The sequence below is a fragment of the Ambystoma mexicanum genome, chromosome 12 (assembly GCF_040938575.1).
Source record: "Ambystoma mexicanum isolate Mex_15411 chromosome 12, UKY_AmexF1_1, whole genome shotgun sequence".
NCBI lineage: Eukaryota > Metazoa > Chordata > Amphibia > Caudata > Ambystomatidae > Ambystoma > Ambystoma mexicanum.
Genome location: NC_090936.1, coordinates 542,240,758 through 542,255,718, shown reverse-complemented (window position 1 = coordinate 542,255,718; position 14,961 = coordinate 542,240,758). Strand labels below are relative to the sequence as shown.

Sequence of the window (14,961 nt, the reverse complement as noted above, 5' to 3'; positions counted from 1 at the left end):
GCACAATCCCTCGACTCTCGCTTCCCCACTCTAAACAGACATTCATTCAGCCCCACATGCCCTATTCTCAATCGATTCAACATCACCTCCTCCCCCCTCCTCCATTCTAGGCTTCCCGGATCTACCTTTGCTGACACTTTCTCATGAATACCAAACATCCACCTACCTTTCACCCCACTCTCCCACTTTTCCTGCCACTCATCCATGACCCGCCTCACCATCACTGCCTTCGTTTCATCCACACTCAAAGGCAACCTTACATCAACTGCTTCCCTTCTCATACCCTCACCCGCCGCCAGATCCACTAACTCATTTCCCAGAATGCCGCTATGACTTGGGACCCATGCTAACTCCAGATCCATCCCCCCACGCACACACCGATCAATCTTTCTCCTGATATCCAAAATCACATCCTTCCTATCACCATCCCCTGCCACAATCGCCTGCAACCCACTCAATGAATCTGAAAATACCACTACTTTCTCAAACCTCAACTCGCATACCCTTTCAATCGCCATTGCAATCGCCACCAACTCAGCCGTACAAATTGACACATCATCCGTCAGACGCCCCACTTTATACTCCCCAGTGCTTTCCAAATAATACGCCATTCCCACTCTTCCAGATACCGGATCCTTTGAACCATCCGTGAACACCCTGCACCCTTCTTTCCCTTTCACATATGCCTGTCCCAAATCTTTGATCTCACCCCGCAATCCCCGCTTCTTTGACACCACACTCGTCAACTCTAAGCACACCTTAGGAGACCTCATCATCCACATCGGACACCTCACCAGATCCATATCTGTCACAACCATCAACTCGCCCACACCCCACTGCACCCCCTTCACCCACATATGAAACCCCAAAGTGCCCCCTTTCCTCCTCCACCGATCCCCATAATAGTCAAACCTCCAATTATACCGCAAACATTCACGTACCGGATGAGCCACACTCTTCGCACTACACTTCATCCACCACCTCATATTCAACACATCCCTTCTCAATCCCAATGGCATCTCCCCCACAAGTACCTGAACCGCATTCATTGGAGAGGACCTCATCACACCCGAACACACTCTCAACGCTCTCGCCTGCACCCTATCCAACCGCAACTTCTGACTCTTTGTGAAACCCACTGCCACCTGACATCCAAAATCTAGCACACTCAAAATCAATCCCTTATATAACATTCGTAAACACTTCTGCTGCGCACCCCACTCTTTCCCAGTCACCGCCCGCAGCAAATTCATCCTGCGTTTACACTTGTCCATCACTCCATTCACTTGCATGTTCCAATTCAACTTTCTATCTAGAATCACCCCCAAGTACCGGAACTCCTTCACACTCTTCACCCTCACACCTTTCAAAACCAAGTTCAACTCCTGCTGCACTCTTCTCCTTGAAAACACCATACTCACACTTTTTTCCACAGACACCGAAAAGCCCCATTTCCCACACCACTCCTCCATGCGTACTATCACAGCTTGCAACCGACTCTGCACCATCAACAAACTCCGCCCTCTTACCCATACCACACCATCATCTGCAAAGAAATCTACCTGACACCCGAATCCCATCATAGCCCGAATCAGTCCATCCACCATCACATTAAACAGCATTGCACTAATCACACTTCCCTGCGGTGTCCCATTTTCCATCTTCCAAACTTCAGACAGCACCCCCCTCACTCTCACCTGAAAGGTCCTATCCGCCAAAAATGCCCTTATCCACCGAAACATCCTCCCCTTCACACCCACCTCCAACAATCTTACCAACAACCCACTCTTCCACACCATATCGTAAGCCTTTTCCAAATCCAAAAAGAACGCTCCCACCAACTCTCCATCACATATTGCCTCTTCCACCCCAGTCACTAATCTCACTAATGGATCAGCCACCGACCGATTTTTTCTGAACCCACTCTGAAAATCACTCAAACACCCATTCGACTCCAAATAAAACCCCAATCGCTCAACCACCATCCGTTCCATAACTTTACACATCACAACAGTCAACGCAATCGGCCTATATGACTTACACTCCGTTGGAACCTTTCCACTCTTCAAAATCGCCACCACAATCGCTCTTTTCCACATCTTCGGCAAAACACCACTCTTCCAAATCTCATTGATCAAAGCTAATACCTCCAACTTACATTCTACCGGCAACTTCTCCAAAAATACATACATAACACCATCCACCCCTGGACTTGACCACTTCCCCTTCCTGATCGCACCATCCAACTCCAACATTGAAAACAGGACCTCATATTGCTCTTCCCAGGGCCCAACATTTGCCAACACCTCCCGCATCTCCTCCTCTACCACACCCATTCGTAACTTCACTGCTTCTGGAAAATTCCCCGAACTGTGCACCTCCGCAAAATACTCCCCCATCAAATTCGCCTTTTCCCCATCCTCACTAATCACCTCTTCTCCTTTCAACAACACTGACATTCCACCCTGTGATCTCATTAATCCAGACATCCGCTTGAACTGTTTCCATACCTCACCCACACCGGATTCATTCCCCAAGGACCCACAATAACCCCTCCAATAACCACGTTTCTGTTCCCGAATTACTCTCTGCGCCTTAGCTTTAGCCTTTTTATATGTCACCAAATCTGCTATCATTCCTGACCTTACCGCCCTGGCCCTAGCCTTCTTACGTTCCGCCACCGCTCTCGAACATTCAACCGTCCACCAAGGAACCTCAATCTTCCCACTCTTCCCCTTCTCAATCTCTGGAACTGCCGCCTCAGACGCTGCTCTCATTCCCTGCACCAAATATTCATTCCATTCATCCACCCCCTCATCTCTACCTCGAGAAACAATCACTTCCTGACACACTCTTTTATACATCTCCCAATCAGCCTTCCTAAAATTCAACCTTCTCCCAGTCATCCGTGGCCTGATCCCTACCTCACCCCTTACAGTCACCAAGATACCAGAATGATCACTCCCCATGTCCCCTTCCACACGCACCTCCCAATCACATTCACCCGCTATAGCAGCAGACACCCAGGTCAAATCCAAGCACGACAACTTCCCAGTCCTCACATCCAGCCGCGTACCTGAACCATCATTCAGCAAAACCAGTCTCAATTAATCCGCCATGTCCTCCAATATTTCCCCATTTGTATCTGTCCGATCGCTACCCCACAACGTGTTGGCACTATTAAAATCACCACACAAAACACAAGATCCCACGTGTCCCCTTATCACTTCAGACAGCACACCCACTTCCACCACCTCACACGGATTATAATAATTCAACACCAATATCTCCGATCCTCCTACCTGTATCCCCACCCCAATCACCTCTACTTCTCCATCCACCACAATCTCTCTTGCTACCAACCCCTTTCGAACCGCTAGAGCCACACCCCCCCCTCTCCCTTCCAACCTATCCTTACGAAACAACTCAAAACCCGGTATCACAAACCTCAGATCGCTCCTCAACCACGTCTCCTGAATACAAACCACATCAACATTCAGTTCCCCGCACAACACCGCTTTTAACTCCTGTCCATTTCTCAACAAACTTCTCGCGTTCCACTGCAATATCCTCATGCCGGAATCCCACTCTGCTTCCGCATTTTAGCAACCATCTTAAATACATCCTCTTCCACCACATCCACAACACTCAAATACCTCCTCCCCGCTTCCACCACTCCTTTCGTAAGATCCGACACACTGATAGAAGCATTCCTTTGAACCAACTCCAGCACACTCACTATGAAACACATAAACTCTGTTTTCGAAACAATCACCATTTCTTTGCCTTTCACCTCACCCATCACTTTCTTCCTTCCCACACCCTCTTCCACTACCAACTCTTTCGCACTCACCTCACTTGCTGCCCGTGCCGGTTTCACCTTTGCTACGGCCTCTGCATATGACAAACCTTCCGCCGCCCTAACCTGCACCACCTCTCTCGCAACCCTGTGACTCTCACACCCCCTAAACGCAGTAGAATGCCCTCCCCCACAATTCACACACTTCATCGGAGTCTCCAACTTGCATTCCTTAATGTCATGATCCCCTCCACACCTCCCACAATGTCTTTCATTCCTGCATACTCTCGCCATATGCCCAAACTGTTGACACTTATAACACCTTATTGGCATCGCTACATAAGCTTTCACACGGAACCTCTGATAACCCAACTCCACCATTTCCGGACACTCCTTCCTCGCAAATCTCACTGCTACTGTCGTAGATATTACATCCCCACGAGCATCTCTCCTCCCCAACCTCCAGGCTTCCACCACCCCAACATCCACTAATTTATCTTCTATCTCAGACATATTTACAGTCACCGGCACTCCATACAACACCCCCTTACACGACACACCACTCTGATCAATCGCATGTACCGCATGTCTACCCAAACAACGCACTTCCAAAATCTTAGCTTTGCTATTAGCATTCGTTCCCTCCACTAGCAACCGACCCCCAGCCACTACTAACACCCGAGTAACATCCCCCACAGCTGCCTCTATCCATCTAGCAATTTCCAATGGATTCACCCCCAAAAATGTCTTTTCGCGACTATCAGGTTTCAATACCACCTTCCACACACTATCATGTTGCATCTTTTCAGCCTCCAACACACCACTCTCCAAAGCCCCCAACTCCTCCAAATCACTTTTTTCCTGACACTCCGACCCTGAGAAGTCCTGAACCAACCCTCCTTCATTATTCCTCTGAGGAGACCTGCTGCGAAGCCGTCCCCCATTTCCCCCTTTCCCCTCCTCCACAGATGAGGATCTCACAGATGTCACCTTTCCCCTCTTCTCCCTTTCCTCCACCCCTCCTTTCTTTCCAGGCTTCCCACCTCCCTTGCCCATCCTTACCTCCTCTTCTGGACACACTTTCCCCTTGCTCTCGCCTAAGGAGACCTCTCAGCCTCCTCAAGCCCAACTCCCTCCTCTTAGTCGCTGCTCCGCCCTGCCTGAGTCCGTCCACCCCCTTTGTGAAGTCTCTCAACTGTCATTCCCAGTACCATTCAGAGCATAACATTCTCACACACAGCATTCTATTGCAGTCACTCACAGTATTCCATTCATTCACGGCAGGATGCCGGGAAAGACAAGACACAACATATCTTCCCACCTAAACAACACAAGAGACCACCAGAAGCAATAGACATAGATACACACGCAGCCCCAAACATGTACATCTATCAGCAAAATCTATTAGCCTCCATGATGTGCAAACAAGACCGAAATACCCAACTGCGCCCCTTTGCCTTTCTACCTGGATGAGAGAGGAACTCAACATCAAGAAATCATCATCCACCCCATAACATGCATCCCAAACCCACATGGCAAGTCTTTCCAAGTACCCCGGGTAGGTAGCTGACACCCCACACACTGAGCAATCCAAGCACTCCGGGTGTCAGCACCCTACAACATGCCTGTGCAAGTGGGCCACATATCACCCTTGGATCTTCCAACAGCCACGAATATTGGATATCCCAATGCACAGTGCACCACGCACTCATCATACCACAAACAAAGCTCAGCCCCCTGAATGCAACATTAACCCTTCACACTGTAACTCACTGTCTGGCCACCATACCATGTGCACCATTTCCAACACAGCAGGGTACACAAATTATCCCAGATAACTGACACCCCGCTGAAAGAACACTCCAAGTACTCCGGGTGTTGACACCCCACCAAACGCCTGTGCAGAAAGACCACATTTCACAACTTCACCTCCAATTCAGAAAGCCAAGCACAACACAGCTCATCGAAAACAACAGCAAACCACACCAACATGTTAAACATCAACATTCTTATCCTCTTAACAAAACCATGAAATTTAAAAATTGCTCAATGAAACACATGGATGCAAACATTCCTCCTTTAAAAAAAAAAAAAGATGCAATGCAACTCTGCACTTAGGAAGTCCATTCCATAACTGGGTATGTTATAAAGTCCAACATTTCAACCTGTAGGTAAAAAGATATGTTAACACCTAATTTGGGAAGTCCATCTTCTAACTACCTTTAAAACACAGAGTCCAACCTGTAAAAAGATGTTTAAAACATAGCTAAATTCTGTGCACCCTAAATCTCAGCTACATCTCAGAAACAACAACCAAATGCACAATATTTCTCTAACATAGGCCTCAACTTCCACAAATACAAGCACACTAACAGATATAGAAATTTGACAAGCCCCACATCACACCATTCCATTACTTTCAAATGAGAGGACAAAACAAAAAAGAACATGCTACTATGAACTAGAACTTTTAAGATTCTCTCCGCACCAACATAATCTCCCTGAAGAAATTCAGGAATTCACAATCTAGTTCCTACAGAGCCACTAAGTGGCTGTCCCCTCGCACCCTCAGGATAGTGCCACAGATGAAACAAAAGCAGGAGTTAATACGCTCCTTGTCATCCATCATTCCTTCTTGGAACTCAACACAGTTCTCACATAACTCCCCACATTACCTTAGGGCGACGGGTGCACTGGGAACAACTTCCTCCTGCTCCAATTTACTGCAGTTTGCCTGCTTCGCCGGAATGTCAAATGATGCAAAATGATTGTTTCCAGATGTTCATCTCTTTCTAACACAGGGCACTTTCATCATGGTCCCGACACACTCTGTGCCTGGGAACGTCTCTTCCTTCTTTCCCAGCTCCATCAGAGCTGCAATGGCACAGCGCCATTCTTCCTCGATGTATAACACTACAACAAAGTACCTTGCAGCATGGGCATGTTCCACTTTAAAGAATGTCTGTTGCTTCTGCACGTTCAGAGCTCTAATATGTCATCACATTATTCTGCCCTACAAAGGGAAAGGAGCTCCACGGTCCGGCAACCTCCAGCACAGCCGGCTGCTGTGCCCATCCTCCGTTGACTTGAGCCCACAGGGCTCCGACGACACAGATGACTGGGACCATTGCTCCTCCTCACAAACTTGGCTCCAGGCCACCGCTTACCGCCGGATGCTGCTACGAGCAGTGAGCTCCGACAATGCACAAGCCCACAAAACAGAAGTCAAGCTGCCACAGTCCATGCACTATGATGCACGCCATGCCGGACGACAGCCCATCAATTCTGCCAATGTTCACTTATGCAGCCCTTTGAGCTATGCGCCGCATCAGCTTGGCAGGTAGTGGCACCCAGAGATCCTTGCACTTGCACCCTCTTGTCCCACGCAGAAAATCCTCTGTACCTGCCACTCTCAGCAATCTGTTTCCTGCAAATCAGATCAAAACCCTCCTCCAGCCTCAGCCACTTTACTCAGCCAACTGCCTTCTGAAGACTCATTAGTCGTTGACCCTGGCAATGTCTCTGTCTGCCCCTTGCAGACTTTCTGGTGCTTGGCCCTGGAAGTCTCTCTGTCTGCCCCTTGAAGACCCAATAAGCCCCCAGGACCTGGTGCTTCTTCTTCACAGCAATTACTGGCCCTCCCTGGCCCCATTGCAGCTCATATCGCTCCTACCTCTGGAGAGGATGATCTCTTGGTTTTGGTGGGGGGGCAGTGGATGTTCTTCTCCTGCCCAGGTGCTGTCCCCTCAGCACAGCTAGCATCCTCGTTGCCAGTGATGAGGTGGGTCCTGTCCAGGTATGACACTGACACCATGGTAGGAACTGGAAACATCTTTACTAAGTTCCACCTCCGGGTAGATTACAGGAAAACATTTAGGCTGCATCAGTTAAGTTACATGGACAGAACATCCACCAGCATCCTTTCTCAGTCAACACATTTTCTCAACTGACATTCCCAGAACCATTCAGAGCATAACATTCTCACACACAGCATTCTGTGTCAGTCACTCACAGTATTCCATTCATTCAGGGTAGGATGCAGGCAAAGACGAGACACAACAAGCATCCCGGGTAAAAACCTGGTCAGCTGCAGCTCCTAGAAGAAACAAGCTCGAATGGATCCATTCGCAGTAGCAAACAGGGTTAGTGGTTTGGACTTTTACCATAAATGTATATTGTACTTCTTTCCAAAACAGCTCAGCCTGGTTTCTTTCCTTTTTCCCCACCATTGATCTTTTCTTTTTGACACATGATGAATATATTAATGTTTTTAATTTCAATCTTAATATACTTTCTTACTATAACCGTTCCATGCATTACATAAGATTTAGGTAAAAGAGTAATATGTCAAATAAATAATGCATTTGTTCATGCATTCATTCGGGAGGAGGCAGCAGCAGTACTCACCGCAGCCATCTATAGACCCCATATGGTCACGCCTTCTCAAAGACAGGGATAGGGGGCTCTGTGCCACCCACATACTCAGCAGGGACAGACATGATCTCAGTCTTTGAGAGGGATCATGATCAGTGCCTGATCAGAGCAGTTGGCATGGCACTGATTCTATCCCAACCTCAGCTGTGCCTCCACCAGAGAAAGGGATACCAATTGCCCATGAGTCATGATGTGTGCAGGTGCCTCTGCTGGGCCAGAATGCACATCTGATCACTGTAGGGGCCCAGACATGGAGTCTAAGCACAGAATGATGTTAACCCTTGGAGCTTCCAGTAAGCCCTAGTATTGTAGTAGTGTAGTATTGGTAAAAATGGGGAATACAAAAACCAACAATCAGTGGCTTTGCAAATGCATGCAAAAGACTGTGCCCATTGAAATCCCAACCACAAATGCCACTGCTCAGCATGTCCATACCCTCTCATTTATCTGCAACACCGGTTTCGGCCATACTCTTTGTACAAGATCACCTGGGGCAGGTGCCCGGATAAACTAAAGCCCATTCGTTACACTGGCACTAGAATCCTTTGTCTATTGCTTGGCAATCCCTCAAGCAATGTTCGAATGAATCAATGATGGAGTTCTGGCAGTCACCTGTTCAGTGCGTGCACATCCATGTGATTGAAACTCTGCATGAGATTCATATTCAAGGCATACCTGGAACTTTACGAGAGAGCGAGGGGAAATGGGATCATGGTTGGTTATTGAAATGCAAGCATAACAGTAAACAGAGTGAGACACAGCTGGGAAAACAGTTAGATTGTGTTATGAGGACGACCCTAATTACTAGTCATCTCAGATTGGCATAGTTAGCTTAATATTTTCAAAACTGAATTATAGGAAAACAAATCTAAGATCCGTGATATTAACAGAAGAGTAAACAAAGCGCGAGGCTAAAGACGGCAAGAGATCAGAGTATCACACTATTCCTCTAGGTGCACTACCTTGGCACATCTGAGCTCTTGGGAGTGGAAGACACTTCAGGGATTTTATTCCCGCGCCCGCTGCTTGCTCTATAAATGCTCCAGCAAAAACCAGGCAAAAAGTCACTGGACTAAGAGATAGAGGCGACGTGTGGCAGCAGGTAAGTCACAGAGTGAGTTGTCACAAGAGGAGAACATTTGGACTGCTACGCAATTCAAAAATCAACCACAAACAAAAACATGAATTTCGTAGGGAGAAATATATGTCTTTTTACGAAACCTGTGTTGGAAAAAGCTCATCTTGTTTGAGAGGGTGGTAGTGATGGACACAAACTGAGTGCTTAAGAATGGTGGCTGCGGAGAAAAAGTATGTGGTCATTTGGGTAGGATATTTGCCTCACAGCTCAGCCAATTGCACTGGCCACAGTTGGAATAAACTCATGCACATCTCTTGGCACACTACCAGCATGTTCTGTAGCATAGTGATGATTAGTTTAGTTAAGTAATGCGCGTCTTTTTTTTTGGTCTTCATTTTTTTTTTTTTATCTTGGAAGCTGTACTCCCTTTTATTGACGCATCCTATCAATGAAACAAATTCAACAGACCTTTCAAAATGCTTGAAGAGCAGGCAACTAAGCTGAGCTGTGCAGGGAAATGATATGCAGGGTTCCATGCACTGAGTAAAGCTGTGGAGGGAAATGATATGCAGGGTTCCATGCGTTGAGGAAAGCTGTGGATGTAAATGATCTGCAGGGTTCCATGCACTAAGCAGAGCTGTGGAGGGAACTGATCTGCGGAGTTCCTTGCACTAAGCAGAGCTGTGGAGGGAACTGATCTGCGGAGTTCCTTGCACTAAGCAGAGCTGTGGAGGGAAATGATCTGCTGGGTTCCATGCACTAAGCAGAGCTGTGGAGGGAACTGATCTGCGGTGTTCCTTGCACTAAGAAGAGCTGTGGAGGGAAATGATCTGCTGGGTTCCATGCACTAAGCAGAGCTGTGGAGGGAACTGATCTGCGGAGTTCCTTGCACTAAGAAGAGCTGTGGAGGGAAATGATCTGTGGGGTGCCATGCACTAAGCAGAGCTGTGGAGGGAAATGATCTGCTGGGTTCCATGCAATAAGCAGAGTTGTGGAGGGAACTGATCTGCGGAGTTCCTTGTACTAAGCAGAGCTGTGGAGGGAAATGATCTGTGGGGTGCCATGCACTAAGCAGAGCTGTGGAGGGAAATGATCTGCAGGGTTCCATGCAATAAGCAGAGCTGTGGGGGGAAATGATCTGTGGGGTGCCATGCACTAAGCAGAGCTGTGGAGGGAAATGATATGCAGGGTTCCATGCACTAAGCAGAGCTGTGGAGGGAAATGATCTGCGGGGTGCCATGTACTAAGCAGAGCTGTGGAGGGAAATTATATGCAGGGTTCCATGCACTAAGCAGAGCTGTGGAGGGAAATGATCTGCAGGGTTCCATGCAATAAGCAGAGCTGTGGAGGGAAATGATCTGCGGGGTGCCATGTACTAAGCAGAGCTGTGGAGGGAAATTATATGCAGGGTTCCATGCAGTAAGCAGAGCTGTGGAGGGAAATGATCTGCAGGGTTCCATGCAATAAGCAGAGCTGTGGAGGGAAATGATCTGCGGGGTGCCATGTACTAAGCAGAGCTGTGGAGGGAAATTATATGCAGGGTGCCATGCAGGAAGCAGAGCTGTGGAGGGAAATGATCTGCAGGGTTCCATGCACTAAGCAGAGCTGTGGAGGGAAATGATCTGTGGGGTCCCATACAACATGTCTTTGGTTGTTGCAATACAAATAGGATTGCATTATTATCACACAGAGCTAGATAACCAGGAGTGGAGAGGCACAGTGCTATGTCGATGTCACGCAGATAACAGCAGGTGTTAGACACTGGCTACAGCTCGCAGTGACTTTAAACATAAGTGGCTGCCAGAGATCAGACTGATAGACAGTGATTTACACCAGATCACTGAAACATACATATCACCCACTGTATCCACACTGTAGCTCCCAATTCTGAAAACATATATTTGCTGCATTTGTAGTATCATGTGTTGTGTAGTTTGCTTTCCCTCACTCCACATCTCAGATGGAGTTTGCATTGAAGTCCATTTCACATTTACATTATCGTAACCCTTGGACTTACAGGCGGTTTTCTTTCTGCTGCGGGTTTCATGCATCCGCCACTTGGATACAAGCGAATGGACGACTCGCTGTTGACTTCTGACAATGTTTAGTCAGAAGTTTGAAATGACACACATGTCACAATCCTGGAACTAACACATTATCGAAGTAGAGAATATCAAAATAATTCACGGTCAAGTCCTGGCATCTAAATTGCATGCCAGTGAATGAAACAGGGCAGGGAAGCAGCCTGAGTCCCTGCAATGCCATGCAGTTGATCTATGCGCAAGTAGGTATAGGTCCATGTCTAAAGTCATCCCACTATTGGCCAGAATAGATTAGAATGCTGAATAAGGAACATTACCGTTTAAACAAAGGCTAGACGTGCAACTTTGTCGAGTGGTGGTAGAATGACCTAATCAACTGCTGATCAGTTGAGTATAGGCACACGTCTGTGTTTAAAACGCGCATACAACCAGGAAGCGACAGCATTGAGCCAGGGTCACACCAATATTCTTGTAGGTTCCTGCTTGCTGGCGTTGCATGCATTGGCAGTGACAGCTCAAGAACTGTATCCTGAGAAGATCGAGGGAGAGGGAGGTTGCCTGGCATGTACCAGCAGGCCCAAAAGGTATTTGTTGTTAATTGAGACAGTCTGTGATGAGGTTCTGACCTCTGAAGAGAGTACTCGAGAACGCCAACTCTTAGCAAAAACTGTTGCACGTATCCCATTAAGGCTCCTCTTCTCCCATCACCACTGATTGGTGGGTTAGATAATGTACCATTCTCCTCTTCACTTTGCAGCATCCACCCCCTTGTACTTAGCCACTCACTGGGAGACGGAAGACTATGAACAGCCCTATGGCTGCTTAAACCTGAAGTTCTATTAGATCTTGTTTTTGAAGGAAATAGTCATGAGCATTTTTTTTTCAAGGGAAATATTGGGTTTGACTCCATCAAGAGTATACTATTGCAATCATTTAAGGCATGCATTTGGGACATAGCTATGCCGACTCAATATGGAGCATTATGACCGCTTTGCAGAGGGCTTGAACTACCTGAATCAAGGTTGCAACTTCTTGAACAACAATACCATTTTAACCCAGAACCCCAGTTGATTTCAGACACATTAAAAGGGAATTGGATGCAATTTTCACCTTAGCAGAAAGAGAGCTACACTACTTTCTGTTGGAGGTATTGTCTGGTATTATGGATAGGAAGATAGACCGGGCCAACCTTTGGTTAGACTCAAAAGAGGAGAATGGAATGAGGTGCAGGATGTGTTCTCGCAATGAGGCATTGTGCTGGTGAAGTAGGTACTAAACATTCAGCAGACACATTTCTACAGATCTAAACAGCACTACATGGTCGCTGTATAGGCAAAACAAAAGGTAGAAAATCTATTGTTGATACATTGCTCACCAATATCTCTGCTTCCAGGAGATGCTACTGACAAGTTTTGGGTACTACTGGACTTAGACTAAATTTTATAAGAACTATCACACCCTACTTGGTCCATATATTCTCCACCTGTGGGAGTAATCCATGGTCACAGGTAGCTTTTCCCTTTCTCTTCGCAAAGCTGAGATCACACTTTTGTTAAAGCCTAATAAGCCTTTTGATAAGTGCAGAACCTACTGACTGCTGTCATTACTCAATGTAGGTACAAACATGTTGGCCATGCACTGGAAACTCAATTGGAACCCTTGATACCCTTTATCGTCCATACAGATCAATCAGAGTGTATCCCTGTTTGAGCCACAGCTTTACATCTAAGACAACCAAACAATGTTTTATATCAACTTGATCCCTATGTGGCAGCAGTTGCACTGGGTCTGGGAACTGAAAATGCCTTTGATTCTATCCCCTCTATTTTTGACGGAACTAATGGAAAAGTATGGTTCTGGCTGTTCCTTTAATTAAGTTGTTACACTCCCAACTCACTGGAAAGGCAAGATTGACAATAGATACTTAGCAACATTACCATTGGTCAGTGGGACTGAGCAATACTGGCTGCCTTGCCCCTTACTCTTTGCTTTGGTAATTCAGACGTTGGCATTTTTGGTGAGGTACATTTTTTCTTAAATTGCCAGTGCAGGTAGGGGAAAGTCAGTCCTATGTCAAGCATCCATGCCTAGCATTTCGGTACTGCACTGCCCCATGGAAGGACACCGACTTATATGTTTTGGACATTTCTCCTCTGTCAAAGATAGTGAGCTATAAAATCTGAGTAAGACTCTTGTAACTGGGACTAATGTCTGGCAGAGGGACTCCCATGACCGCCTTTGTTAATTTATTTAACTTTGGTTCTCACCCTAATTTACTAGGGGAATCCAGACGTGGACCCCTTGCTCACTATTCTTAGAGAGGCACACCTCGACCCTACTGATGAGGTTCAACCAGACCAAAACACGTGTCTGAGGTTGCAGTTGGTACTCTTGGTCAGAGGCGAATTGCCTAGCATTTTGGTGCTGGACTGCACCAGGACAGTACAAAGACTGATATGTTTTGTTTATTTCTCCTTTGTGAAAGATAGTGTGCTAAAGAATCTGGTTACGGCTCTAGTAACCAGGACTAATGTCTAGCAGAGGCACTCATAGGAGCCCCCTTTCTTCATTTGCAATAATCTAAGTAACTTTGGGTCTCAACCTAAGTTACTAGGTGAATCCAGACGTGGACCCTTTGCTCACTATTCTTAGAGAGGCGCAGCTCCTCCCTACTGATGAGGTTCAACCAGACTGAAACACGTGTCTGGGGTTGCTGTTGGTACTCTTCGTCAGAGGAGAATTGCCTATAATCTCGACTGCCCCAGGGCAGGACAAAGACTGATATGTTTTGGATATTTCTTGTTTGTGAAAGATAGTGAGCCAAATACTCTGCATAAGGCTCTCTTAACCGGGACTAATATCTGGCAGATGCACTTCCCGGACCCCCCCTTGGTTAATTTGCATAATTTAGGTAACTTTGGGTCTCACACTAAGTTACTAGGTGAATCAAGACGTGAACCCCTTGCTCACTATTCTTAGAGAGGCACAGCTCTACCCTACTGGTGAGGTTCAACCAGACCATAAAACGTGTCTGGGGTTGCTGTTGGTAATTTCGGTCCGAGGAGAATTGACTAGCATTTCGGTGCTGGACCACCCCAGGGCAGGACAAAGTCTGATATGTTTTGAATATTTCTCCTTTGTGAAAGATAGTGAGCTAAAGAATCTGGGTAGGGTTCTCGTAACCGGGACTAATGTCCGGCAGGACCCCTCTTTGTTAATAAGCATTCACGATGCAGCCATTTATCACTCTTAGGGTGCTTTCATTAGCACAATTGAAGATGAAATGAGTGCAATAGAGAGCGGTTTACAGCTTCCAGTCAAATACTTCTTATATGGCCTATTGGGAAGGGGAAATGTTAGTTACCTGTCACGTTTGCATGCTTCTGTCCTTCATACAACACAGTTTGCTTAAATGAGTGCCACTGATGTTGCCATTATTATAAGAAGGAAATCGCACGTCCACATTAATAAAAATCTTTCCCCGGAAAGGTCAATAGGGCTGGCCTGACTCAGAAAAATGTCAAGTATGCATGGCCAATAGTTTGGCGGTATTAAATCTGTTCATATCACCAGACAGTTTTAGCATTATTACATTTGGTAAGCATGCA

At 46.7% G+C, this 14,961-nt stretch overlaps 1 protein-coding gene across 1 annotated transcript in view; it reads left to right on the top strand.

Annotated features, from left to right (window-relative positions):
* LOC138514547 (olfactory receptor 5AR1-like) overlaps nucleotides 1–14,961 on the top strand; it is an 86,011-nt gene that overhangs the window by 43,854 nt on the left and 27,196 nt on the right. Inside the window, exon 2 of the mRNA XM_069630010.1 lies at nucleotides 6,821–7,139. Coding sequence (XP_069486111.1) covers nucleotides 6,821–7,139 — 319 coding nt within the window. The remainder of the gene's footprint in view (nucleotides 1–6,820; nucleotides 7,140–14,961) is intronic.